This window comes from Erigeron canadensis, chromosome 5, assembly GCF_010389155.1.
Source record: "Erigeron canadensis isolate Cc75 chromosome 5, C_canadensis_v1, whole genome shotgun sequence".
NCBI classification, from domain to species: domain Eukaryota; kingdom Viridiplantae; phylum Streptophyta; class Magnoliopsida; order Asterales; family Asteraceae; genus Erigeron; species Erigeron canadensis.
In genome coordinates, this window is record NC_057765.1 from 35,356,603 (window position 1) to 35,383,722 (window position 27,120).

General features: G+C 31.0%; 3 protein-coding genes across 5 annotated transcripts; 1 reads left to right on the top strand and 2 right to left on the bottom strand.

Moving 5' to 3' along the window:
- Positions 1-4,370: 4,370 nt before the first annotated feature.
- On the bottom strand, positions 4,371-9,826 carry LOC122600238 (probable protein phosphatase 2C 40). 3 transcript variants are annotated; one of them, XM_043772926.1, is made up of 5 exons: positions 9,685-9,826; positions 7,785-7,886; positions 6,081-7,115; positions 5,243-5,507; positions 4,371-4,626 (listed from the first exon to the last, which is right to left on the bottom strand). In XM_043772926.1, the coding sequence occupies exons 3-5, from the start codon at positions 7,107-7,109 to the stop codon at positions 4,499-4,501; spliced, it is 1,422 nt and encodes a 473-aa protein (XP_043628861.1). In that variant the 5' UTR covers positions 7,110-7,115; positions 7,785-7,886; positions 9,685-9,826; the 3' UTR covers positions 4,371-4,498. The 3 variants fall into 3 exon arrangements, with proteins under 3 accessions (XP_043628861.1, XP_043628860.1, XP_043628862.1); XM_043772925.1 differs by having other exon boundaries at positions 7,785-7,898; XM_043772927.1 differs by lacking the exon at positions 7,785-7,886.
- A 3,870-nt stretch (positions 9,827-13,696) lies between these two features.
- Positions 13,697-19,603, bottom strand: LOC122600263 (alanine--tRNA ligase). Its single transcript, XM_043772959.1, has 8 exons — positions 19,359-19,603; positions 19,097-19,234; positions 17,989-18,089; positions 16,334-16,426; positions 16,085-16,187; positions 15,908-15,982; positions 14,784-14,879; positions 13,697-13,957 (listed from the first exon to the last, which is right to left on the bottom strand). The coding sequence occupies exons 1-8, from the start codon at positions 19,461-19,463 to the stop codon at positions 13,895-13,897; spliced, it is 774 nt and encodes a 257-aa protein (XP_043628894.1). The 5' UTR covers positions 19,464-19,603; the 3' UTR covers positions 13,697-13,894.
- Positions 19,604-26,031: 6,428 nt separating this feature from the next.
- On the top strand, positions 26,032-26,775 carry LOC122600112 (protein RALF-like 33). Its single transcript, XM_043772775.1, has one exon. It carries the CDS (start codon positions 26,203-26,205, stop codon positions 26,605-26,607), a length of 405 nt encoding a protein of 134 aa, XP_043628710.1. The 5' UTR covers positions 26,032-26,202; the 3' UTR covers positions 26,608-26,775.
- The last annotated feature ends 345 nt before the right edge of the window (positions 26,776-27,120 follow it).

Below are 27,120 nucleotides of genomic sequence, written 5' to 3' on the forward strand. Positions count from 1 at the left end.
ACCGGTCCGATCTTCCGGTTTGTAAAACATTGTATTCTATACATCAGGTATGAGATGATGAGGTTTATGTCGCAAGGAATTCCACTCGACGCCCCTTAACGGGCTCTACTCCCTTTGACTTTATTTTTGAAGTTTTTAATGGAAGGATTCAAGTTTGTAACTGAAATTTTTCAGATACACTTATTATGTGTTATGTAGAGTAGGTCCAACTATTCATAAAATGTATAAAATGACAAGAGTTTTAAAAACTTTAAGCCAAAAGCTTGTTTATGAGTTTTTAGATTGTGAGGTTTTTTTTTTTCCTTCTCATATTAAAACTTTGAACTTCTGTAAACAAATAAGACTTTATTTGTTGTCTAAAAGCTAAAAGCTCCAAAAAACATTAAGAAGCGGCCTTAAATCATATCCGATACTTTCAGATACTGGCATATCTCATAATTAAAATTTCAGATAGTCAACTATTAAGCAAAAACATTATATATGGATAATATTTGCATATCTTTATCTCTATCACATTAAGTATTTGAAACTTTTAATAAATTAATTTACATTGTTTTTTAACTTTTAAAATATTTACATTACCCTTTAATACATCAAGAACCAATCCTACTCGTTGTTCCCACTACCACTAGTCGCCACAGCACCACAAACTGCCATCGCATTACACGGACATCCCTCAGGTGCTGTTTGAAATTGCAACGATTATAATTAACATAATGTTTAAATAAACTTAAAATTTGACAACAAGTTATACTTCTAAATTTATTTGAATGACGTACACTCCAAATTATACGTAGTAAAGGTCTTGCTAGACAACGCTAAGGGTTTATGTTAATGTACATAAAATAGTTGTAATTAGCCATTTTTGGAATTAGGGGGAAAATCTCACGAATTTCGTTAAGAATAGTAACACCCCTGGTCCCCTTATTAACTTTTTGGTAATCATATAGTTGAACTGTTGAACCTTGAGTGCAATCCAAATTGGTTATTTCGATCTTTAAATAGTACTAGTAAGATACTTAAAAGCAAATTTCTCTTGATTATTAATACATGGTATGGTAATAATAATAATAAGTTACAAAATACATAACGAGAATCTTTTTAGCCTAGTAACGAAACATTAGTTTTTATTATATTTTTGTCTAAAAGTAAGTTACTAAATACTAATAAAAACTAACTTAGCTCCTAAACCATAAAAACTCCAAAATGGATTTAAACAATTGAAAGCATAGATGTAGGGGGGCACAAAGCTCCACATGATCACTTTAACGTAATTTCCGTTTGTTAGGTATTAATTAGTAAATCACTAGTGACAAAACTTGTTATTCGCTTAATTAAGTATGTTTGTTAACATTTTATTGAACATTTTGTCCAAATTAACTTTGTTTTATATTTGTGTCTTGTTTGGCTTAATGGATATAAAAATGTAACATACTTTACTTAGAAAGAAATACAATAATTAATATGTGCTAAACTGCTAATGAGGTCATTATAAATATGTCTAATGGTTTATCCTCTTCTTAAAATTGATATGATTTTCATTGTGAAGCTCAAATTAATGATTGATTCATATTTAAAAAAGAAAACGTAAATGTTGTATTTGAAACAAAACTATCTAGTTTATAACAAAAAAAAACTTAAATTTCAATCCCGACTTCCCTACTAGCCTGACAATTTGTTTTGAGAACAAGTAAGCTCCAATGCATTAATCAAACTATCATGAGTTTAATAGGTGTGAAAATAAAGTTTCTACTTAGTAATTCATCAATTTTACCCTTGCATCTAAGACAATCTGACTTAAAAAACAGTATTAATAGTGATTAATCAAGTATATAGCAAGTAAATTGAATAGTAACTAGTATAGTTATAAGAAACTAATAATTATTTTGATACAAACAAGATTATAAAAATACAATTAAAATGAGATGAAAAGGTGTAATTCATTATAAAATATCTTCTTTCGCCAATTATCATAAAGGTCGGGCAACCCAATTAAGTTGACAATTGCCTAAGTGTAGTTCTAATGCTTTCAAATAGCACTGTAAACGGCTCGGTTAGGTTCGGTTAACTAGAAATTTTGAACCGTTTTTCGGGTTTCGGTTCAGTTCGGTTAGTTAGAAATTTTGAACCGTTTAGTTCGGTTACCCGCAAATCGATTAACCGAAAAAGTCGGTTAATTTCGGTTTTATTTTCGGTTAACCATTTAGTAAAGTTATGCTAATATAAAGTTTAAGTTTTTAATTATAATAATCAATTTACATTGCATTAATTAATTTTTCTATGCATAATAGTTAATTACCTACATTAATATTTTGTTTTATAAATAAATATACATTACATCTAATTGTAAATTACCTTTTTCTAACGTTATATTTATGCAATGTAAGTTTCTCTTTAAGTGTATCATAATTTACTATTTAAAATGTCTTTTATATAATAATACTAATATTTTTTTATTGATATCTTAAACAAAGTTAACAACTTTTCTTAAAAAGAATATATATATATATATATATATATATATATATATATTTATTAAAACAATGGGAATCCTAACCTTTTAAACTTTTCCTCAATATAAAGCTATTTTTAAAATTTGCCACATAGGTTTTTATCCTATGTGTCATTATCACATTTTTTTGACAATATTTATCCATTAAATATTAAATAAAAAAAGATATTCATATACAAACTTAAAAAACCAAATCCCTTATATTTAAGAAACAAATCTCATATGCAAGAAAGAAAACTAAAACCGTATAAACTTAAATATGAGTTTAAATTTTCTATATATCTTTCTTTTTCCCTGTAAAGGCAATATTCTTTATTTAACTTTTTTAATCTTGGATTCATTTAATCAAATCGTATATTATCAAAATCGTTTCATTATAGGAATTTAAATATTTCTAACTAGATAATGATATCACAATTTGATTCATTGAAGTTACGGATTATGCGGGTTCATTTCTTTCACGGGTAGCAATTGTTTTAATAAAAACATGGGTTGTAATTACAATTATTCCTGATCAAATACGATATTTAGAGCAAATATGCAGCCACAAGATACTGTCAATCTCATTTAAACTAATTTTCACTATCTAAGTAACACAACACCATTAGGTTTCTAAATATGTTCAACTAAGTTTAACTTTTTTTTGGTATTTAAATGTTGAACATTATATATATTATTGATTTCAATGTCAATATTAAAACTTTTAAAAAATAAATTTTATATCCGCACATCGTGCGGGTAAAAAACCTTGTATATATATATATAAGAAAATTACTTAGAATATCCAAATCTAATCATAGATTGTGAAAGAAAGTTAGTAAAATTGTTAATATTTTAGACCACAATTAAAAAAATTTAGCTAAAGTGATATGTAAATGATGTATTCATGTAACACATATATGTGTAAATATACATATATATGATTATATGTAGGTATATATCAAAATTCGGTTCGGTTAACCGCTAGTAATTAATATTGAAAACCGTAACCGAACCGTTACACTTCGGTTTTTATGTTTTCGTTTTTTTCGGTTTTCGGTTTTTTTAGGTTTCGGTTTTTTTGTTTCGGATCACACAGTTCGGACCAGTTTTAAGGTTTTCCGGTTCATTTCTTACACCCCTACTTTCAAATTCTTAAGTTAATATTCTTAAACCAATTATATGCGCTTATTCAGCCAAGTTAAGTTTAAGAAAACACCAAACTCACTTTTACCTTTTGAAAATATAGTTTTGATTTTTACAAAAATCTTTCATACATTTATTATCTTTACAACTAAAATTAAAAAGATTGGACATAGAACTCTTTGGTGGGAGAAATCCAACCCAGCCCGTTTGACCATTGATACTTACCTTCCCTATACGAGAAAATGACCCAAAACCACAGCCACTCGTTACAAGTTACTACCAAAAATATTACAGCTCTGTTTTGAACCAAGTGACAGGTAACTGGACGTGGCTAATTAGTCGTCGATGCTGAACCACAAAGATTGGGTCCCGTATTTGTCGTATCCGACCACAAAGAATGATTGCTTTTACAAGCAAAGAATATGATCCTTCAGAATTTATGCTCTGATTGCATAGACCAGATCACAAAGCACAAGCAGATCAACATGGAAACATCCAAACTATTCGAGATTTTTATCACAGGCTTTCCACTCATGAGGAATATATTCGTAAAGCACGATCCCCATCAGAGAAAAGAAAGTTCGTTCTTTGTATTGAAAGTTCCTGCTACTTTACAATATTCTTCATCCAAAACCACATCCCTTACAAACTAATTTATTTGATGTTTAGAAGTCAAATGCAAAAACTCTTGGGCTACTGGGTGCATATATGAATGAAAATGACTAAACGAGAGTTCATAACAAAATATATTTACTAATATACTAAGATCCAAAAACAAACAATAGACTAGACGATGCAAAATAATGTTATTGAATGCAAAACTGTACAGGACTAGCTAGTAACTATCTTGATGGAAACAAATTATATGCACGTTGAAGCCTTTGAAGTGCGTTTATTTGTACCTAAAATTATAACAATGACAGTCACATCATCGTGATATTTTCTCCTCCTGCCAGCAGGAACGCTCATCAACTCTTCCGTACTGAAACCTGCAAGGATTTGGTCGTTCATATCAATTTTGTAAAAGTAACATGACCCATATCAGATTTTATATCTCAACAAAAAAGCATATCAACGGTATTCTTTTGGTCAAAAGTATGTATCTTTACAGGGCTTCAAGCATAATATTGAATTCAGTGCTTGAATATCTCTTTCGGGGTCATTCATAAATTGAATGGATTAAATAAACACCACCGAATGTCTATCTCTTCTACATTATAAAGCATTTGTTATTACTGTTATCTCCTCCCTAACAAAGAGAAATAATTGTGATCATATTATTCATCTTTAAATATTCCATTAACTAATAAAAACACAATTTAAATATAACCGTGTATTAAATAACTCATACCCATGTATTAAATGAAGTTTTTGAATTTCATTTTTAAATTTGATTTACACCATAATTCAAATTTTTATAAGATACCATCAACTCAAAGCACTGTGGGGTACTACTGTACTATTCTTGTTAAAATTTATTGGTCAACGATCTGCAGAATCCAAAACTAAATTTGACCATCAATATCAACTATACAAATCTAATTTCATAAAAATGGACCCGAAACTAGATATATAAAAGCGTCAACAAGGAAACCTATGATTTACCTGCAGAACTAGCGGCTTTGAGTACAAGCTGCTCTAATAGATATTTTGCCGGATCCCCAAACGGTTTTCTGGATATGTAGGAATGGACAAGCTTCACAACTTCGTCATTTGTGAAGAAATCAAATAAACCATCACTCGCAAGTATTACAAAGTGATCGGAGCTTGAAACTTCGTGCATACATAGTGATGGTTGTACAGTGACATATGGAGGACTTAGAAGGTTACGAACCCGAAGAATACCCATCAAAGCATCGTTCAAAACTTTCTGCAAGAAATGAAAAAACACAAACAGGTTTAGCCAAAATAATCACTATTTGGATGTGTGCTTTGAAAGTGAGCATTTGATATTAAATAATCATTAATCAGATAGTCAGCTACGATACAGTGACCATAGAATACAGTGTTCAGATGTCCTACTGTTTATGGTTATAGTAATAAGATAATCATATGTTTGGCAAATTCTGATTATCTAAGAAATTGATCGATAAAATGACTGAACAAAGTAGGGACAGCCCATAAAATGGAAATTAAAGGCTCTTAAATGAAGTTACCAATAGGAATAAAAGTGTAACGTTGTTTCAGGCTTAGTTAAGCAGTTTTGTTGCAGTGGCTATTTAACTGTTTATATACCCCTAACATATCATAAAATCAGGATGAAGCATAATATGTTTATATAATGCCGTTCAAATAAATAATAGTATGTCTATCTAAACAATAAAAAACTGATTATTGCGACTTTAAGTCACAATAATTGTATAAGCAATTCCAATACGCAAATCCAAGCAACCCCTAAAATGCTCACTAAAAGCATGTTCAATGAGAATTTACTTTTCATCACCTTTTTCAAATAACCAACTCCAAATGCCCGAGTAACCTTCAATTTTCCTTTTACTTTTCCATGCACAATTGTCTTCGGATCATCAGGATGTTCACTAACAACTTGCTTCCTTTCAGCTTCATTGTCAACTGTATGACTATCTGTTAACTGCACCGCTTTCAAACCCTTAAATTCATCAATCTTTGTTTCGTCATCATCTGTGGCTAAAACTGCTCTACTATCACCTAAATTCATTATGTATAAATCCTTCCCTTGCAAAAGCCCGACCAATACACAAGACCCCACTGACACTATATCTGGCCTATCCTCCATTTCTTGCTCAACCATATATAGAAAATCATTTTCGGCTTGATTAAGAGAACGTTCTAAGCTATCAAGAACTCTATTTTTAGGCCTCCCTATGTGGTCATCTCCACGAAAATAATCAAATTCCATATCCAATGAATTCAAATTACACCTAATTGTTTCATAAAAAGTGCCTGCTAGAAAATCAGCTGCATCTCGCCCATTAAATCCATCATAAATAGCACAAAAAAGCCAACCATTTTCCTCAGAACAAACCGCCTGAACTCTATCTTCTCCAGCAGCACCGCCAGCCACTTGTACTTCAACTGCATTTAGAAAATCTTCGCTTCTTGAAGGTGCACTCAAGGGTTTTGATAATAAAGAATCAAATTCAAGGTTTTCAGGGGTAGACGGGCTGCAACTCAGATAAGACATGCCACTTTGGAAGGAAGATGATAGTAAATCTAGTTTTGTGAATGACGGCGAAGAGGGAATTCTTCTAAATGACTTTGGGGAATCTAGTGATGGAAGAATTTCTGAGCTAATTAACCCATTGCAAATATTTGTGTTGGCTAATGTTGCATTGGCACTTATGGCAGCTCCAGAGAGGCAAGAAAATGAACTATTATTTCTTTCAAGTTTTTTTCCAGAAGGAATATCATATCCATCAGTTGTACTACACTGATAGCCAAAACTTACTTCTATTTCTCCACCAGGGTCAAGAATTGATTTTTCACGCATCATTTCAATCTGAAACATAGAAAACTGAGTGAGATCTAATACAGAACTGAAGTGCAGATGTTAAGAGATATTTAAAATAGAAATCAAATGTTAAATCAAGATTCAAGATTGTGTCACACACATGTCAAGAAGTGAAAAACAAACCAGTAACTTGGCTAATCTTATTTATTTTATCTTTGACCTTTGAAAGTTCATCATCTTTCTCGTTGTCATCTTCACTAGATCTGGGATCATGGTTGATTTGGGTACGTTTTATTTATTATGGGCCAAGGCATAATATTGATGGGACAAAATAAAGTAAAGAAAACGAGTCAAAAGATTGAAAGTTGCGCAATGTGTATTTTAAATCGAGAAGGATTAGAAAAGAACTAGCTTATTGTTAACATAATACTACGTATAACTTTATAATCTTTTTTGACACAAACAATTATTCATCCAAATACTATAATATTTGAAGAAAAAAAATATGTTTCTTTAAACAGGATACATGCCAAAATATTAGCTTGTTTTGAACTTTTGCATGTTACCCAACCCACCTATTTTGCCACCCAAACTAGCCATCTTCAATCTAATCCCCGTCACCTTCATCGTTCAATTTCATGGAATATTAAAAACTATAGCCCCTCACCCTTAAATATAACAGAAAAGTAACAAAAACAAGGATAAGAAAATACAGACTCGGTGAGCTGAGGATAAATTGTAAGGTGAATGTCGTCAAATCCCAAGCTGAGTTAAGTCAGAGAAAATAGACCCTTAGTTCATGATGAGCCCACCAACTTCCTGGCAAAATGCCTACGGTTAAAAACCACCGACATGTCAAGATTTAAATTCAATTAGGTGACGTATGATTCATACATCCATCCACCAAAAGGACGTCCTTCTCTAAAAAAATCCACCTCATACACACAATTGTGACAAAAGTCACTTGTCTGGACAGAGTTCAATTTTTTTATGTTTGAAATATTACCCAAAAGATTAACTGTTTATACTTAACCAAGTTTTCACTATTACTTTTTGGCATACCTAAATTCTTATAAGATAGTCATACCAAGTACCCATATATGTGTGTTTTTCAAAAGGAAGATAAGTGTCAATTTACCACAAGTTTAGGGATGCTTTATGTGATTTACTCCAGTTTGCTTGAGATTACGACATCTAAGAACAAAGGTGATGGGGGTTTGGATTATTCACACTCTATTTGTACCACGAAAATGGCAGAATTTGAGTTCACACTCTTTCCTCATAAATACAAGTACCTAGAAAACCCGTCAATAACAACAACAATATTGGTTACGAGTTAAGGGAAGTTAGGTTGTATTACTAACAATTTAGCTCAAAAACTAGCAACTTAGTTGCATTATCACTAATAGTAAATTCCAAGGTAAAAGAAGTCTAAGAGTTGGAAGCCTAATAGATTTTAAACAAAATTAAAATAATGCTAAAGACCACCAAATTAAGCATATAAACTAATGGCAACGCAGCAATCAGAAAACAAATAATTACCCATTTAAAGAAACAATATGATTACAAAACTTCATTAAAGAATAAAGAAATCATAAACAAAGAATGGTCAAGAGTTTTGAAAGAGATATATGCTTATAGAACCATTAACAAAAAAGAAAATAATAATAAGAACAAGTCAAAAGTAATGACACAATGCACAATCAGAAAACAAATTATTACCAGATTAAAACAATATAATAAGAAGATCCTTAGCTGATCGAACGTAATCATACCCTTAAGGGTTCATATTCAGAAACAAGTAAGTGTCCATTAAAGAAACACTATACAATTACATAACGACTAAGAGTTTAAAGCGCCAAGAACAGTAAAACAAAAAGGATTCACTAATAACTCATCCACATAGCAAGAAGCCGCAAATTAACATATACCGATTAAAGAAACACAAATAAAAGGATTGTAAATTTATAATAGAAAATGAATGAGCTCAGTATCGAAACTGATCGCAATGCAGTCATCAAGCTACACATAAGCATCCATTAAGGGTTTGATTAATAGTCATACAAAACAATTAACTACTAATCAAGTTTTTTTAATCATATAGCCATAATAAAAAACAACATAAAGTTTACACATTTAAGCAAGGAACATTATCTTGAACCTACTTCCATAATAACCAATGAAAACCGATGTTGAATACACTAAAAAGATTGAAACAGAAAACGAATAAGCTCGGTATCAAAATTTACGGTAATGCAGTAATTAACGCACACATAAGCATCGATTAAGGTTTTTAATAACAATCATTCACTAAACAATACACTCCTAATCATAATACAAAATTTAGCAAATACCAATGAAAAGAAACAATATAAAGATTACAAATTTAAGCAAGAAACATAATAACCAACAAAAACTAAAACTAAAACTGTCAAAAGATAGCAAATTTATGCAAAAATATGATAATAGCAGAATTAATGGCAATGCAGTAAAAACTTAAAAGGGTTTAATTAAAACTAATAGCCCGAACCCGAAGAACTAAAGATTAACAAATACCAATTAAACAAAACGCAATAAAGATTAAAACTTTAAGCAAGAAACAGAATCTTGAACTAACCTCCTTGAAGAACAATTCAGAGCCCAGAATAAAGATTGGAACTTTATGCAAAAAGGAGTCAAGATTGCAATAGAAATCAGTGAAAGATTGGAGGGGTTTAAAAGAGAGTTTTAACAGGCGAAGAATCAAATATTGGATGGTGGAGAAAAATATGGGCTTAAATATATATATATAAGTGCGAAAGAAATGGTAATAGTAATAGTAATAGTAGTAGTAAATATGAATAAGAAGAAGTATATGCAAAATTTTATGATGGATGGATGGATGGATGGTTGTACAAAAAAACGGGAAGAGTCAACTATGATTTTGGATTCATGAAAATAGGTGAATTTGTTAAAAACCAACCAAAAATAAAGGTGACTAATGGGTCCCAAATAATAAGTTTCTTTTGGCCACTTGGAGTGTGTGTATGTGCTTTTACTATCTTTTCTGGCTACCAAGAGGCAAACACCTTCTCGAGTATATTTTTTTGGGTTTTTTTTTTGGAATTTTGGAAATAAATATATGGCTTAGATCACATCTATGTGAGGTTGATTTTTGTTGGCTTGTGTTTAGGTAGCAAATCTAATAAAAGATTTGGATTTTAATATGGTGATTTCATAAGTTAGTTTGTTATAAATTAAGGTTTAATAAGCATTATCTATAATTTTATATTCCACGTGTATGAAAAAAATCGATTACTCATAAATAACAATGACATATACAAAATGTCTAAATATATAACAGTTAATAAATTGTTTCAACATATCGGACCAACACATTGAACTCTTAGAGCACTACCATAGTACCATGTAGTAAGAACAATCAATCTGGAAATCTGGAATGTCTTCAACTCAACATATTAACTCAATTTATTCATGTTATATCATGAACCATATAAACTTATAAAAATATTATATTAAACATACGCATATGCTAAAATGTAAAACGAAAATAAAATTAAAAAAAGGTTTCACAAAACTGGTATGTTTTCTGTATACATGGGAGCAAACGGATTAGAACAAATTAGCAGACAAATTGAATATACAATCGAAACAAACTGAACATCAATATGCCCAATCAAGCAAATTGGTGGGTATTTCAACCATTGGAGTTGGCTTAAGTAATTTCATAAAATATATTGTTTATTATATTATTATATTAGATATATATATTTTTTTAAAACAATTATTATCAGATTATAGTAAATTGAAAAAAAACTATCCTATATATATAAAATAACATGTTTTTAACTCAAATTTATGTAGCATAACTAATATATCTAGTAACCACTTTCTTTTTATGGCCACCTTGTAAGTATTTACCAATGAAAGTTGGAATTTAAGTTTTTTTTTAACATATTAAGGAAACTAGATGATACGAGCCAATTAAAGACACAAGCCCAATCGCATTATCAAGAAATATGCACGTTTAATATTATATCTACTTTCAGTTATAACATGTTGAATTAATCTAATTACAAGTTTACATGCATATTTAGGACCAATCATAATTTTGCATTTAAATAGAAGTTAAGTAACTATGCTGTTCCTTAGGTAGTTTCAAGTTATTTCCTTTATAAATTGTAATAGTTGCATCATTGAGAAGTAAAGAAAGAATATTGGTAAAAAGTCTCTGTCTCTCGGTCTCTTTTATTCTTGTAGCCTAACCCCCTCTAAGGGTTATCTATCACTGCACTACTAAATAATCTATACCAAATGTTGATAGTGGGTTCATAGAATCATAGTTAAGGTTTATAGTTAACAAACATCACTGTGTACTTGTACATGCTAATCAAGAATGATAATTTGGTTGATAACATGTAAATGTTGATTTTTATTAAATTATATTTTTAGTGAGTATATACAACCTTTCATAATAGTTAAGTCCAAAGATATTCTAGATCAAGAATCCACATTAAAAAAATGCTACATACAGCTCTAACATATCAATTTCAATTTGTTTAAGATGTTTATGGTACTATTAGTTATATAAATATTTCATTACACATGAGAAATACTTCTAGTGGTTGAATTAGGTTAAAGTCGCACATGAATTGGACATTTGGACCACATAAGTTGAACTTTAGTTTTATGTATATAACCATTCGACACTATTATACTTGACATTCACACCCTCATATAACTTTATAAAAGACAATGAATGAAAATGACATTCTCAACATGGAAAAGCTTGTACTCTTTCGTAATGGTTTTCAAAGTTGGTGTGCTGTGAGTGGTCTTTTCACGAAAAAGGGGTCATATTCTCTCCAGTTTGAAGTCATATATTGTGTGGCCTATTTTGAATAATGACTTCAAGACAATTCTCCAAGGTCGCCAAAATGGGATCTTGAAGTCATATCATTTTCCGTATGGAAATATAATGGTGATTGTATTCTATACATGAAATTACTTTTAAAATGTTGTTCAAAATAAATTATTATAATTTTGAGAATAACTAATGTTTATAGCAATATTTAAGTTGGATGGCTTTTTCCTCATGACCATTAAACGAGGGAAATAATTTATACATCTAATAAATTTCAAAGGATGAAATGAAAAAGAAAAAAAAAAACACTCACGGTTTTACCAAGGTCTTAAGTTTTTAGGGATGTCAAAATCTTAGAGTTTCTTTCTATAAACACTTGTAACTTCTCATGGTCAACATCTCGTTGTCTAGAGTACATGCAAGGCTTTACCATTATACGGTGAGATTTCCCCAATATCATATACCGACTAAATGGGGAAAAAAAAATAATTAAACAATACTTTTAACAACATATCTTTTATTGAAAGTAAAGGTGTTTCCCTTGATAGGTAAGATAAAATTGAAGAAGTTTGATTTAATATCATATTCAAAACGAAACTAACTAATTTTTCTATCAATAACCTAAATCCAGTCCAAACCTAAATATTCGAAACGATCGGCACGATTATTTTAGGTTTTAATTTTCCCCTTGAATTTGGATTTTTTTTGTTACCATGCTTTGTACTCTTATGTAAAATTTTCATCCATAGGCCAAATTTGGTTTGGCCCCGTCTATTTTCTTAAAAAGTTTTTATTATATAATTTTTTTTTTTCCGGAACAGTAAGGGTCAGATTACGGGTATCCAGACTGGATACCGTGGACCTACCTGATCCCCTCCCCCCACCGCCCCACCCGGTAAAAGCTCCACGAAAGCCAAGACAAAATTCTGGCGGGCAATCACAGATCGAGAGTATCGAACCTGTGACCTCTTAGACAAAAGTCCGAGTATCCAACCGCTGAGGTAATCAGTGAAAGACTCTATTATATAATTTTTATGTAAACAAAAAACACTTAAGTTCCATTCCATACCCTTTATGCAAGTTGGTGAAATACAACGTTATTTTAGTTGTTCACATGCTAATGATGTAACACTACAATTGGTCATTGGCAATGATACAAATTATAGATTGTAGATTCGATAAAAAGTAAATCAACTAGACAAACAAATCTCTAGAATGGTTAGAGAGATCTAGAGTAAAAGAGAAAGGATGCTTGAATCACTGTAACTAAGATTGTAATCCTCTCTCTTATGATTATTTTTTTTTAATCTGTTTATGAGGTTGCATGTGTGTGAATCAACACACAACATACGATTCCTTATGAAACACCATAATATGCATATTATTATACCAAGTTGAACCACCAAACATAATATATATTGAAAATGCTAAATACTAATTTGTATTTTTCATATCAAAATTCACTCTACAATTTATGATAAGTGTACAACTATTTTGTAACTATATTATTTTTATTCGTACATAACAAATGTTACGTCAAGATTCTCGTCGATATTTTGTAACTTGAAACACGACGAACTTACCTAGTTTTAGACGCGTAATCTCTTTGGTTTTTAGCGTCGACGAGTTTCCAACTCATTGCCTGAAAATTATAGACCATAAACAAAAAAAAATATACTTGGATAAGGAGGGCACAATCTTATCAGAATGTATGTCACTCTCTTGATAGAGATATAAGTGGAGAGAAAATCAAAGAAAGAAAAAGTTAAGCTTAAAAGTCATTATCATATCATGTTGAAGTTAATGGATTTGTAATGTTCCATGGGTACAATGCATGAGTCCTTGTCATTACTTGATATTCAATAAACACCAAATTTGGTGATATAAATGGTAACCAATGCTTCCTAGTAGAAGGTAAACCATTTATAGCATATCATAAAATCTGTAAAGGTGCAGATATTATTCAGAGTTCAATCAGCTGGTAATATACTTTAGTAATTCCCTTCTTTGTCCTCATTTGAGTAACCTGCACAAACAAAGCAATCCAATTAATACTCCATAAATATGCCAAGAGCATAAATGAAGCTTCGTCTAAAGCGACATAAACAAACAGTTGGCTTTAAACATATGTGCAAATCATTCTATGCGTGTACTCGTGTAGTAAGCTTTTACACATAGCCAAGGGAGAAATGCTTATCGCTTCCCAGATAGAAACTAGCAAGCTATTGGCAAATACGACGACCAAAAGTTGGCCACAAAAGTACGACCCTAGGAATTACTACTGTAAAAATCCAACGATAAAAGTAGAAACCTTTGTTATCCAAACCCAACAAAACACATAACCACTTAAAAGAATCAAATATTAGAAAGCATGGAAACAGGTGTAAAAATGACCATGACCATGACAACTTATGCAAAATCCATCGGAAGACCAAACTAGACAGTTTAGACCATGCAATAGATCTGGTGTATTTAGATATGTATATGTATATTAATGGATAACCATTGTATTACCGGTGACCGCTGGCGGGTCCCACGGCCAACATGAGAGAGATAATCGTGTAACACTGGTTACAGGGATCAGGGATGTATGAGCATGTCTGCGCCACTAGACTACCATCGTGGAGATGTATGTGTATTATTATTATTATTATTCATTTATTCTAACTAACATGTAAATAACTAGTCAAGATTGACATCAGTGATACGAAAATATAATTTATTGTTCTAAACATTTACTTGAGTATATGTTGTTTGATTTTATAGAAATAATGAAATAATAAGCACCAATTTTGCTAGTGATGATGAATAGAACAGGATTTGCACCCATTATTATAAATTATTACAAGTACCTTCATGTGACCGATATCTGAAACGTCAGAAACATGTGTACCGCCACAAGGGCATCCGGGAAAATCACCTAGTTTCACTATACGAGGAGTGCTTCCCTGCATAGTTACAACATCATCTCAGTAAGTAAGTTTTACTTTCAGAGTCAATGAGACTACCCTAAGAAATTAATCATGTCTAATCTATTAAAAAAATGTATTTATCTGAACTTGCTAAAAAGGGAAGATTATGTCGGATGGATTATATCAGTATGAACTTGAAAAGTTGTCAATCTGACCTAAAAAGACAAAAGGTACCTCGTTACCTCAAATCTTTTTTCAGCTTAATGGAGAAATGAGCTAAAAATGATCACTCAAGTATCAAGTTTTATTCTGGCCGACTGGCAATCCTTTTATTTAGGGGTGGCAATACTTGACAAAACCCGAAACCCAACTAACGAACACGGAAATTATGGGGTAAAGTTAGGCCCGCCTGCCCAATCCCTCCATCTCAATCTAAATTGTCCACATATATATTTTGGGTTGTCCCAACTTAAATATCCAAATCCAGATATAACATTATCTTACGATTCTGCCCTTATCAATTTTTCCAAAGTTAATCCTTAGAATTGTAAGCAAAAAGCAAGGGTAAATTTGTTATCTGCCATTCATATGATGTAATCATTGTGTTTTTCTAAAATTGTGTGCTTTCAAAGTGGACATTTAAATTGAGGCAGGGGAGTATTTCACACGTCAGGTTCAGGGTAGCCATTTGAATAACTGGTAGACCCGATAACCCGAAAAGATATAGTTAACCTAACATAAACCTGTTCAGCATAGATCTAACCTGATTGACCCATTTAACATGAGCCCATCTTATTAGGAATTAATCCATTTGACCTGAAACCAAGTCATTTGGCTGCAAACCAACCCACTGCCCTGTTTGAACCGATGTTAGACATGTTATGTCGCTTGCATTCGGATTTAGCTAGTCACCGGTCAGAATTGAAATTTCAGCCCAATTATGTTTTCAGGATGGGTTGGGGTTGGTTAATTTCAACCCACCAACCAAAATCCGACCAGTTTACCAGCCATGCAAACAATTACATTATAAAATTGCATAAAATAAACTTTAAATATTGCATTACCTTAGGAATGTAATCGGGAAGGCCACCACCACACAACTTGGAAGCTTCTTCATAAGAATATATGGCAACCAAAACCTGAAACTCTCAGAGAATGATATTATTAATATATGGATGATATATCTTTGTGCACAGACAAATGGTTTTTTAAATAAATTCATATTAGAATTAGAAGCATACCTTCTCTCCTTTGGATATCAAATTGTTTGCTTCTAACTCTAATGCCTGCTGCTTTCTTTGCAATTCAGCCTGTGGAACTGTACCCTTATATTCAACATATGGGCTGAAAAGATGAACTGTGATCAGAAACAACTCCAGAATAGATATTTATGATAATAAGACATTGTTGACCATATTTAGCGAGAGTTTTACAAATGGGCATAAGAAGAGAAAGATAAAATATGTTTAATCATAGTCATACACTCATACCCATCCGGGAAATGATAGGCTTTGCCTGGCTTTAAATGACTTAATCCAACTTTTGGCAAACATACATCCAATAAATGTCCAGCTGAGTGTAACCTGCAAAATAAGAGTTTTTTTAATAATAGGCAGTCTAGTCAAGTTATATATAAAATAAGAATAAAAATCACAGCCATTTAACTTATAGGAAAACAACTGGAACAAGCTCAGAAAGTCATAATCCACAAACTCGTATGTACTCTATTAACCCAATCAACATTTGTCTATTGCACCCCAAAACATATGATAGTAAATTCATAATATGAAGAAATAGCTGGTTAGAGGTGGCAATTTCAACCCATTGACAAATAAAAAAGAATTTGTGTTGTGTCACAATTCTTTTACAATGAGTCAAAGGGGTAAAATTTTCAATTCAGTAAACTTTTATTCTTAAAGGTAAACATGGCAAATGGGTTGAGCGGTCGAAGGTTCTAACATTCATCAGATGCTAAGCAAAGTGATAGAGTAATTCATAAAAAGGGTTGGGTGATGATCAATCAGATATACAATGAAGTTGATTAATACAAAAGTATTGATTTTGCATAATTGGATAATGTGGACTCAAACAAATGTCCATTGTGATGTTTGCCTTTATATCACTCGTAACAAGTAAACTGGTAAATGTGAATGTCTAGATGATAGTTAGAGACTTAGGGGAGGCAAAACCTCAAGATGGGTTGAGCAATATTAAAAATGGAAAAGCCTTCAAATCCTTTCCAATCTGATTTCTGGAGAAAGATTTAAACAAGGGTCCATTACGAAACTAATGCTTTCAAGTATTCATACAAGAAATCTCTCGGAACATAAATATAAAGCCAGTGATAAAAACTCTAAGCATAAAGAATGATCATATTACTTCCAGCTGTTATTCTCACTCAGACACTTTCACAAAAGGATGCAAACGAAATGAATTATCGTGGAAGAAAAGGAAATGTGTTCGAGGCAATTAAGAGGGAAAAGAAAATCATTAAAAATTAAACATCTGACAAACCAGAGTGTTGTCTTATTTCAAGAATGAATCAAAATGGGTTTTTCTCAGAATAACCTTTGAAGTTTCAGTATTATGTCTATCACATATAGTTTATGTACGTTACTTTACCTCGAGGAAGACGAAATGGGTTGTGGCAACAGTCTCCTGAAGAGTGATAAAGTACAACAAAGATGGACACAAAACTATTAATAGGTCAAACAAACCCGACACAGCCAATTTTACCCATATAGAAAAGTTACAGATTTTGCCCAGTACCCAACCCAAAAAATTTCCCACTTCTAGAGTTGGCAACTTGGCACATAACTAAATGTTCTTATCCTGCTAGAAAAATTTAGCCTAAAGCACCTGCGAATTAATAGAAACGTATAGAGACTACGAGTGGATGGAACCTTTAATATATAATTCCAGAAATCAAGATTATAGGGTGTTTGAAATGCTTAAATAATCTACACATATAATTGCAACACATTTTTAGTTATATAACCAAAAAAATGCAATAACTGCAACACCATCTTAATCCGACTCGTAACTCAACCAAATTCCATCAAAAGTTGGTAATCTTCTACGGTGCCTAAAAGAGTACTAATGATCAGAAAACTTGAAGGTAATTAATTCACAAATATCATTTCACCTGGAATAAAGCTTCCTTTTAGAATTATCGACTGTTAGCAAAACCTGAACACCTTCCTTAATATCATCAGCAGTCTCTTCAAAAACCCCATAATGATAAACCTAAATAATGCAGTTACCCAAAAGTGAAGATTAGATCATTTTTCGACCCAAACTAAATGTCCACTTTTTACTTTATTTTGTCCCAAAATAATTGTCTACTCTCATAAATATGTTCTCATGTTTTAATAAGTTTTCTATATCAGCCCTTCATTCACAAAACCTTCAAGTTATCTTAAACGCATAGAGGTGTTTGGTAGTGCATAGTGTTGGGTTAGCTAATCTACATAGTTTTTTAGCTTATTGTGTTATCTAACTACAATGAGCACTTTTCCTTATGCACATAGCTAATGGCCTTTTAGCATATTAGGGGCAAAAACGGTTTTTTCTAGAAGCCAAGGTTGAGATGCTTAATCAAAAGCAGTTTTCAACATCATAATCTCTTTGCCAAGCACCCCCCATAAGCCAGACATAAGCTGAAAAGCATAAGCTTAATCAAACACCCCCCTAAGCAATAAACACTTAAAATTGGCATTATGCCATTAAAAACTGAATTAATCGTATCATATATCATGCGTTTTGTTCTGTTTACAAAAGGCTGAGATTTCGGCATCCCTAACTAAAGTAAATCAAGCACTTTGAGCTGCCAACTCAGTTAACCAATACCTTTTTTGCTCTTTGACTAAAGTGACCCAAGAACCACCATCAAGGTGGCCTAGCGGTCAAGCGTCCTAATGCCATCACTAGAGGACTCAGATTAGAACTTCACTAGGTAAACGAGGCAGCTAGGGGGAAAGGGTTTGTAAATGGTGTCCCCGGTTAGACCACATGCATCTGTTTCAAAAAATTGCACTCTCCAGTTTACCCGAACAAGAAAATCCTCCTCCATCTTGACTATGTCACTCGGATACTTTACCAATGCCTTTGATAAAACTTTAGGGACAATTATCTTGTGACAAAGACACAAAGTATTTAAGAAAGGAAACATCAAGAGCAAAAAGGACTAAACTTTAATGGATGATGATTATATATATATGAATAAAGGAGCAAATATGTATATATATACATACAATACCATTCTTGGATCGAACATCTTGAACAACAAACTTAAATTGGGCTGTTATGAAACCAGAGTCAGATGGCTGACCTCCACCTTGTGGATGAAAGATAGTTGAGTCCAGTATTAATACATGTCTTCCATCTTCACACTATATAATATTCATTGCCATACACACACACACAAAAACAAAACAATTATATAAGTTTTCTTTTATGGTTTGGGGGTAAGAATGATAAAAGCTGAAATTAAAAGGGGGTGAATTACAAGATTACCAGAAAAGAAGAGATGAGAGTGGCAGTGGATTGAAGCTTGAACATATTGTCATAGTATTCCAAGATTGTCGGAGGATGATTTTGATGATCAGCAGCAGCAGCCATGGTGATGAACAGCTACCTACTCACAGACAATCAGATTTTGATGGTCTCCGACAGAAATTCGGTCTTCGATTCCTAGTTAAGGTTACCATATAAAATACGAAAAACTCTCTTATAAACCCTCATACAATCATTGCACACATTCTTTTTATTAAAATCATCTTGGGTGATGATATTTATATCACTTTTTTAAATATTTATAATCTTATAGGGATTTTTAAAATGACTAGAGAAAAAAAAAAAAATAAGTAACTCTCAATGCCCTTCAGTGAACCTATGACCTCTGCTTTTAAAGGAATAAGCTCCAACCATTGATCCAACTCAGATTATTTGATTTTTAAAATGATTAGCTAATAGGATATATTATTTTCTAAAAATGTTAGTAAGAATATTTGAAGCATACAATGTGTCACGGTCCTTGAAAAGGGTCATGTCCATTCCATATGTGATTAAAAAGGAGTTTTTTTCTAAACTGATCCCCAATCCAAAAAAATAATTTTCTTTCCCATCTCAAGTTTTCTAGCTTTTCAAATTATTTTTCAACAAATGAGGTTTAATTATAAGCTCTTTTATATGTAACTAAACCAGAATTAATCCTAAACATACCTTATATATTTTTTTTCATCCATTTAAATGAACCGGATGTAAGTAAGTTTTAACGTTGTCATGATACAAAGGCTAAGCTAATAAGTTGGTTTCCAATAATAAGTTTAATGCTAAATAGATACATTAATCAAATATTTTTCAATGTAAAATATGGATCATATAGAAAACCTTTGAATATATAAATTTAAATTATAAAATCTCTAGACTCTTGCTATTCTTTTTACATATTAGTAAAAGCTGTAGAGGTAATAAAAAACAATTTTAACATAAGCTCAAAACTTGGGCTGTGCGGGCTCACAACCCGCAAATGGCCCAGCACTGTAGAAGGCCCATTGGTTAGGTCAAATTATGGCTTCCACAATAAAAAAAAGAAATAATTTCTAAATAACTTTTTCTCAACTACCAACACTCAAAACTCTATAATGGGTGATTCAATAGCGAAAGTTCACCACTTGTTTGGCCCAACCAGTGGCGGCTTAAGGTTTTTAGAGGCCTCAAACGAGATTAATTTTGGGGTCTAGTTCATTACTATATAAACTAAAGTTAAAAAAAAAAAAAAGTAGCTCGTCTTTTATTATTGAACTACAAGTAATAAAAAAAAATATGCAGATATTAATGCAAAAATAAAAAAGGCGTTACTGCAATGCAAATTATATAATGATACTTAATCCAAAATTCAAACACTAAGTCTAATATACAAGATTTAGAGGCCTTAGAAATTTGGGGGCCTAAAGCGATCGCCTAGTCTTATAGTACTGTTGAGTCACCTCTGGGCCAACCTAGTCGTATAGAACATAATCAGTTGCAACAATTCTTGGAAAAACCCCACAAAAGCTAAGTCGATGATTGAAAATTTAGCTCGTGGATAAACTTGAATGTCTCGCCATGCATACAATTTATTTTTGGCTTTTGTATATAAATCTAGTAAGCAGTCAAACATGTTAGGGTAGCATATATTATCGTAATATAATGAAATCTCATATATTTAATCTGATAGGACATCCATTTATTACTTTTTAGTCATAAACAAGAAACGGATATATTTTATTACACGATATACAACCGTATAAATACTATATCTATGTCTATGGCTAGAAGGCATCTTGAGAATATCCCTCCACTAGAAAAAAGTTCACTACAAAATTCCGCTTTCACCCCCTTACAAACTTGTTCTAGAATAGCCCTTATGTTGGTTTGATTTTACACATAAGAGGATAAGTAATTGGGGGAAGTGAATGCGTTGGACAACACCATCTAATTTGGGTATGATCTCTTACACATCAAATTTTTTTAATATTTTTTGATACATTTTTGATTTTAGTGTAAAGTTGATTAAAAAATGTTGATGTGAGAGGGGATCACACCCAAATTAGATGGTGTTATCTCACGCATTTACTTTTCCCTAAGTAATAACGCACCAGAGTTAACTGAGAAAGGTAACTTTTCTGATACATAGAATTATAGATGCGAGTACTATATTACTATTTGTTTATAAATGATACAGGGAAAACATTGTTAAAGAAATAAATCATGTGGTCCATGACTATATGAGATGAAAGAACTTCTAGCAAGTTACGTAACATAAATGAAAATTTTAAAGGTCTGATCTACAATTATGATGACATGGGACAATAAGAAATGCTCAATTACCACATTTAGTGAATGTTTCAACAAGGCATTTGCATTCTTTTCCATCTTTCGTAATGTAGTACTAACATTGTGGATCTTTTACAAGTAACCTATAAGAATAATTTTCTCCTCTTCAGATCTGTAGTTGACTACAATATATAAAATCAAGCTCATATCAAGTTCATATATGAATATGAATGTCTATATTTTACCATTCATTTTTCTTAACAGCACAAACACAAACCTAGTTATCGGTATGCGGTATATCATCTTAAATTCGTTAAAATACGGCAAAATGAATACTTACCGTTCCTTTGATCCATCTTTGATTGTCAATATCTCACCATCCCTACTTAAACCTAGTTATCGGTATGCGGTAATCTTATATTATCTCACGGTCTATATTTATTTTTTTTGTTTTATTTGAATACATAATGTAACATCAACTATATGTTATACATTTAGTTTTTATTAAAAAAATGTGTAGCTATTTTAATCATTATTAAACCACCCACAATAATCACCATAAAAATAATCAAATATTGTTATTGAATCAACTTTACTCCCGTTACATAGTGTAGACATTAATCTAGTGAAAGGAATGAATAAATGTAGAATAACTTGTTGATATAGCAAAAATAAACAAAATAAACATGCAAATTCAGGAGACATATGCCTAACTCAAGTTTGTGATAAGGAAAATAAGTTGTTTCTATCATAGTATTAATTATTAAAGTTTAGAAGGTTAATTCTATTGTGGTCCAGTGCCCATGAACTCAAATAATGCTCTTCTTGTTGTTGACAGACAGAACATTAAAGTTTTAGTTACGATTGTCCATTTTTATTTTAAAGCTATTGTGCTAGAACGACAAGTCATACTATTTTTTTTTTATAACATTAAGTCGTATCATTACACTTTAGTTTCATATTTTTTTAACAATTGGAATAGATGACTGATAAATACTGTTCGAAAAATAAGATGACTGATAAATACTTTTCCTAGACAATATACATCAATCATTGCACTATTATACACCATAACAATTACTCGTAAATCATATCGGCTATACTATGTCCGGAGTCTGATTTTCATTTACACGTACTTTTATATTTTTCTTAAGTATTTAATCAAGCTTTCTCATTTATATTACTCGTATTATCTGATTAAATTATCAAGTTAATTAAAAATTTTATCTATAAAAATCAAACAAACTTAAAAAAATTACAATACGTGTAGCATCAGTATAAGTTATGGACGAGGATTCTTTCAAATTTTCCAACTTGTCAAGTTTAGGGGTGTTTGTTATTGAGATTGCAAAACTATTTTTGCGTTTTCAAAATAGATTATGCGTTTTCAAAACTGCGTTTTGAAAAAGCAGGTAGGTACATGCTTCTTTTAAACTGCGTTTTCATAGCAGATAATCACTTTTTTACACAAACACTTTTTCAGATTATTTGCATTTTACGAACATAATAATCAGATAATCAATTCAAAACGTATTCCCAAACACCCTCTTAGAAAATCTTACTCTTAAATAAAAAACAATAATTAAGATTAAAATGATAATCTTTGAATCTTAATATTTGATTTCCATCCAAAGGTTTGAAATGATTAATTGACCCATTAGTTATTTATAACCTAAGTTTATATTTACATAATTAATTTATTAATACAACTTTTTAATTTACCAAAAACAATTTCACTTATAGAAAAACACAAATATCACATTATCCCCTATACTATTAAATCTCCACAAATATCACATTATCCCCTATACTATTAAATCTCCATAAGGTTACATCGTTACAACTTACAACCCCCCCTAAAAATCACTGTACAACAATAATGTGTTCCGCTATATCTTGTGGGTATTATGCTACTAAATTATGAAAACCGTTAACAAATTATTGGTGTTAAACGGCCAAATATAATAGTCTAACTTATATTGGTTTTTTTCTTTTTGTAAACTTTACAATTAATTTAAACCTCTTTTTAATCATGCAAAGCCAATCGGTTGTTTCCGCGTTTGGATTTAAAGGCATTCATAAAGAATACGTGTATTTCTTTTCAAAACTAAAGTAATTAAAATAATAAGATTGGGGCCCATTAAAACACAACTTGAAAACGAAAAAAGAACAACGAATATTAAAATCTTTTCTAAACGTATTTAAGCATCTGATGATTCTCCTGTTGTTAATATTAACAATATTTAAAATGATACATAAGAACTCTGTATTTAAATTAAGGTGATAACTAATACGTTGTTAACAGCATATTATTGGTTGCTGTTGCCCTTACAATCAAGGGGGATGATTATTGATTTAACATGTGAAAAACAAGGGAATGTTTGTGAAAGGAGCAGTAATAATGTTAGTAGCATAATAGATTTCCCTTTAAATTAATGAGATTATATGAGGTTATGTGGTTAATAATCAACTCTCGTTAATAACACTTTGGATATGTCTCGTAGCTTAAACTTTTGTTAGTATAATATGTTTGATAAATAGTTGAACATTATAACTTAAGAATATAATTAAAACGACATAAAATAACAAACATATCAATTTCAAACGATGAACTATAATTACTTAAAATGGTATTTGGATAACTTATCTTTTGATGATTTACCCCAAGTAACTATCTAAAAACTATTTATTGGTTTAAAAGTTATGACAACTATAAACTATTAGAGATTATGGTAGACAAATAAAGCGTTTGAGTACGAGAATTTAAAACTAGCTTATAAGTTTAAGCTCATGTAAACTACTATAAGTGGTTAGCAAATTCCTTAAATAATTTTTGCTTGTTAAAAATAAATTTATTATTAATTTTTTATATATATAAAACAACGAGATTACCATTATTACGGGTAATGAAAAGCTAGAAACACACTACATTTTTATCATTAACCATTAACCGTGATATTAAAAAAAAAAAAATAGACATAATGAAATATTGTTGTTCAAAATAATAATATCATTATAGCTATACTGTTTGAGTGATGGTTTTCTACGATAAGAAGACTATATATTAAATGGGCATTATGTTATATTAAAACTTAATGAATTTTTCAGCTAATTTCAATAATAAAAATAATCTAAAAATATTAAATGGACTGTAATTTTGACGTACACCACTTTGACTTTGAGTATGACTTTCATTAAATATCGGGATGAGACTCAGGGATGTATGTATTTAGTTTGGAATGTTATGGGTAAATGGTGTTTGAAATCGAGTGTATTTAATGGATTTTGTTTATATGCTTGTATATACAGATTTAATATATCCATTGTGTAATCTTAATCATAAAAATAAAAGTGATTCTTTCATTCTCATTCTCCAAAACAAACAAACCCTCACTATTTTTTATTTTTTTTTTAATTAATGTATGAATAATGGTATATATATGATGTACTCCGTATAAAATAAACCTAGAAAACAGAAAAAACCAGCTCAAAGTTAGTGGGCAAGCATCACCCATGTATCATCACACATATGCAAAGGTCAAATTAGTAAACGGCACCTAATTCCCGTGTCATCTTCGTAAATCTAAGCAACTTCGATGGCATATGCGCACACTAGTATTCACATTTCTGACTATTTACGTAATGGACCTTTGACTTTGTTTAATGTTCAAAACTTGGAACATATGTTAACCGGTTAGATAGTGCTTGTATGATATCTTTTTTTACATTGTCATTAAGATATACTTACAAATTTGCAAAGATAGAAGATAATATCACCCTTAATGAAGATTACATTCATTTAGATTTTAAACAAACATATATACATGCTTTTTTATGTTTTCTTTTTCCTGAAAAAAATAATATAAATATTATACATTAAGGTTGAAAGTAAGTCAAATCTTTTTCGAATAAATCGATCTCTAAGTTTAAGCTTGACTTAAATGACTTGTGCTATCATTGAGTTACAAAAGTTGTGTACGTTAAATGTTTGACCATTAATAACATGTTCGGTGACGATAAAAGATTAATCATGACAAACATATCACATCTTTTGAATACACAATACAAACTTAACATGCTTTTTACAAACCTAACACGTATTGCATTGTATTTACAAACTTCACAGAGTCAAGAATGTCTTTGTCTATTTACGTGTTTTAATTGCCAAAAGAAATAAAATTTGTACTACTAGCACCAATCAAAAACCTACCTAAACATTACATAAGTAGCTGAATAATGACATCTAAGAAAAAAAAAATTAAAGAGAATAAATGACAAGTAGACATAAGTATAGGGAGTAGCACATATATTCTGTATGTATCTAACAATATAGCTCACCTTTAAAACCCTCCTTTTTGAGTCCCTCATCTTGTCAAAACTCTTCTCATCTCTCATTTCATTTCCCCCACACAAACACACATTGATCTAGAGAGAGAGAAAAAAAAAACCAAACCAAAACCAAAAACACAAAAAATATAAAAAGAAAAAAACTTTCAAAGAAAAAAAAAACACACACAAAACTTTTTCTTAATATAGGAAAATGTCAAAATCCAGTAATATCCTCGTGATTTGCGCTGTAATCCTGGTCACCCACATGCTCACACTCTCATTTCCAACCGTTGATTCCGCCGCCGCTTCCCATCTCACCTGGATCCCGACAACCACCGTCGCCACCACCTCCGGCTGCCGTGGATCTATGGCTGAATGTCTAGCTGAAGGTGGAGATCTAAACATTGAAGACGACGATGAAGATGAATTCTCATTAGATAGTGAAATCAACAGGCGCATTTTAGCAACAAACCGACGTTATATCAGTTATGGTGCGCTTAGTAAAAATAATGTTCCTTGTTCACGGCGTGGTGCTTCTTATTACAACTGCCGACGTGGCGGTCAAGCTAATCCTTATTCTCGTGGTTGTAGTGCTATCACTCGTTGCCGCCGTTAAAACTACGTCGTCTGGTTTCTTTGTTTGTTTTTATTATGATATGATATATTATATCTATATATCTTTCTATTTTGATTTTGATGTTTATGCTTATTATTTTATTTTATTTGTTAAAAAAACAATACTCCTCTTACAATTTTATTATGTGAACTGATCCTTCTATGGTTATTAATTCTCTTTTTTTTTTTAAGTTTGTTTTAATTACTTTTTTTTGAAATTTATATATACTTGATGATATATGATAATAAATCTTGTGTGAGAAAGAAATAAATGCTTGTTGGTGAGTTGTACATTGTGGTATGAATGTTGTACTTAGCATATAATTGTGTCGAAATTTTGTATTTTTGTAACACATTTATGTATAAAGAACTTTTAATGGTAAAAAGTGTGTAATATACTCGTATATATTATTATTTCCTATTTTATATGGTTTGGAAATTTTATTTATTTATTATTCAATTTTGTTAAATTTTGAAGTTATGGTAATTATCTGCGTATCTATAGTTATATGAG

Coding starts and splice junctions, on each gene's coding strand:
- LOC122600263 (XM_043772959.1), bottom strand. CDS start 19,463: ATGGCTGCTGCTGCTGATCATCAAAATCATCCTCCGACAATCTTGGAA. Junction 18,090..19,096: donor TTCGATCCAAGAATGGTATT/GTATGTATATAT, acceptor TGCATTATTTAG/GTTTATCATTATGGGGTTTT. Junction 15,983..16,084: donor TGATATCCAAAGGAGAGAAG/GTATGCTTCTAA, acceptor TGAGAGTTTCAG/GTTTTGGTTGCCATATATTC.
- LOC122600238 (XM_043772927.1), bottom strand. CDS start 7,109: ATGATGCGTGAAAAATCAATTCTTGACCCTGGTGGAGAAATAGAAGTA. Junction 5,508..6,080: donor GAGTTGGTTATTTGAAAAAG/GTGATGAAAAGT, acceptor CATTTCTTGCAG/AAAGTTTTGAACGATGCTTT. Junction 4,627..5,242: donor CAAAGCCGCTAGTTCTGCAG/GTAAATCATAGG, acceptor AAATCCTTGCAG/GTTTCAGTACGGAAGAGTTG.
- LOC122600112 (XM_043772775.1), top strand. CDS start 26,203: ATGTCAAAATCCAGTAATATCCTCGTGATTTGCGCTGTAATCCTGGTC.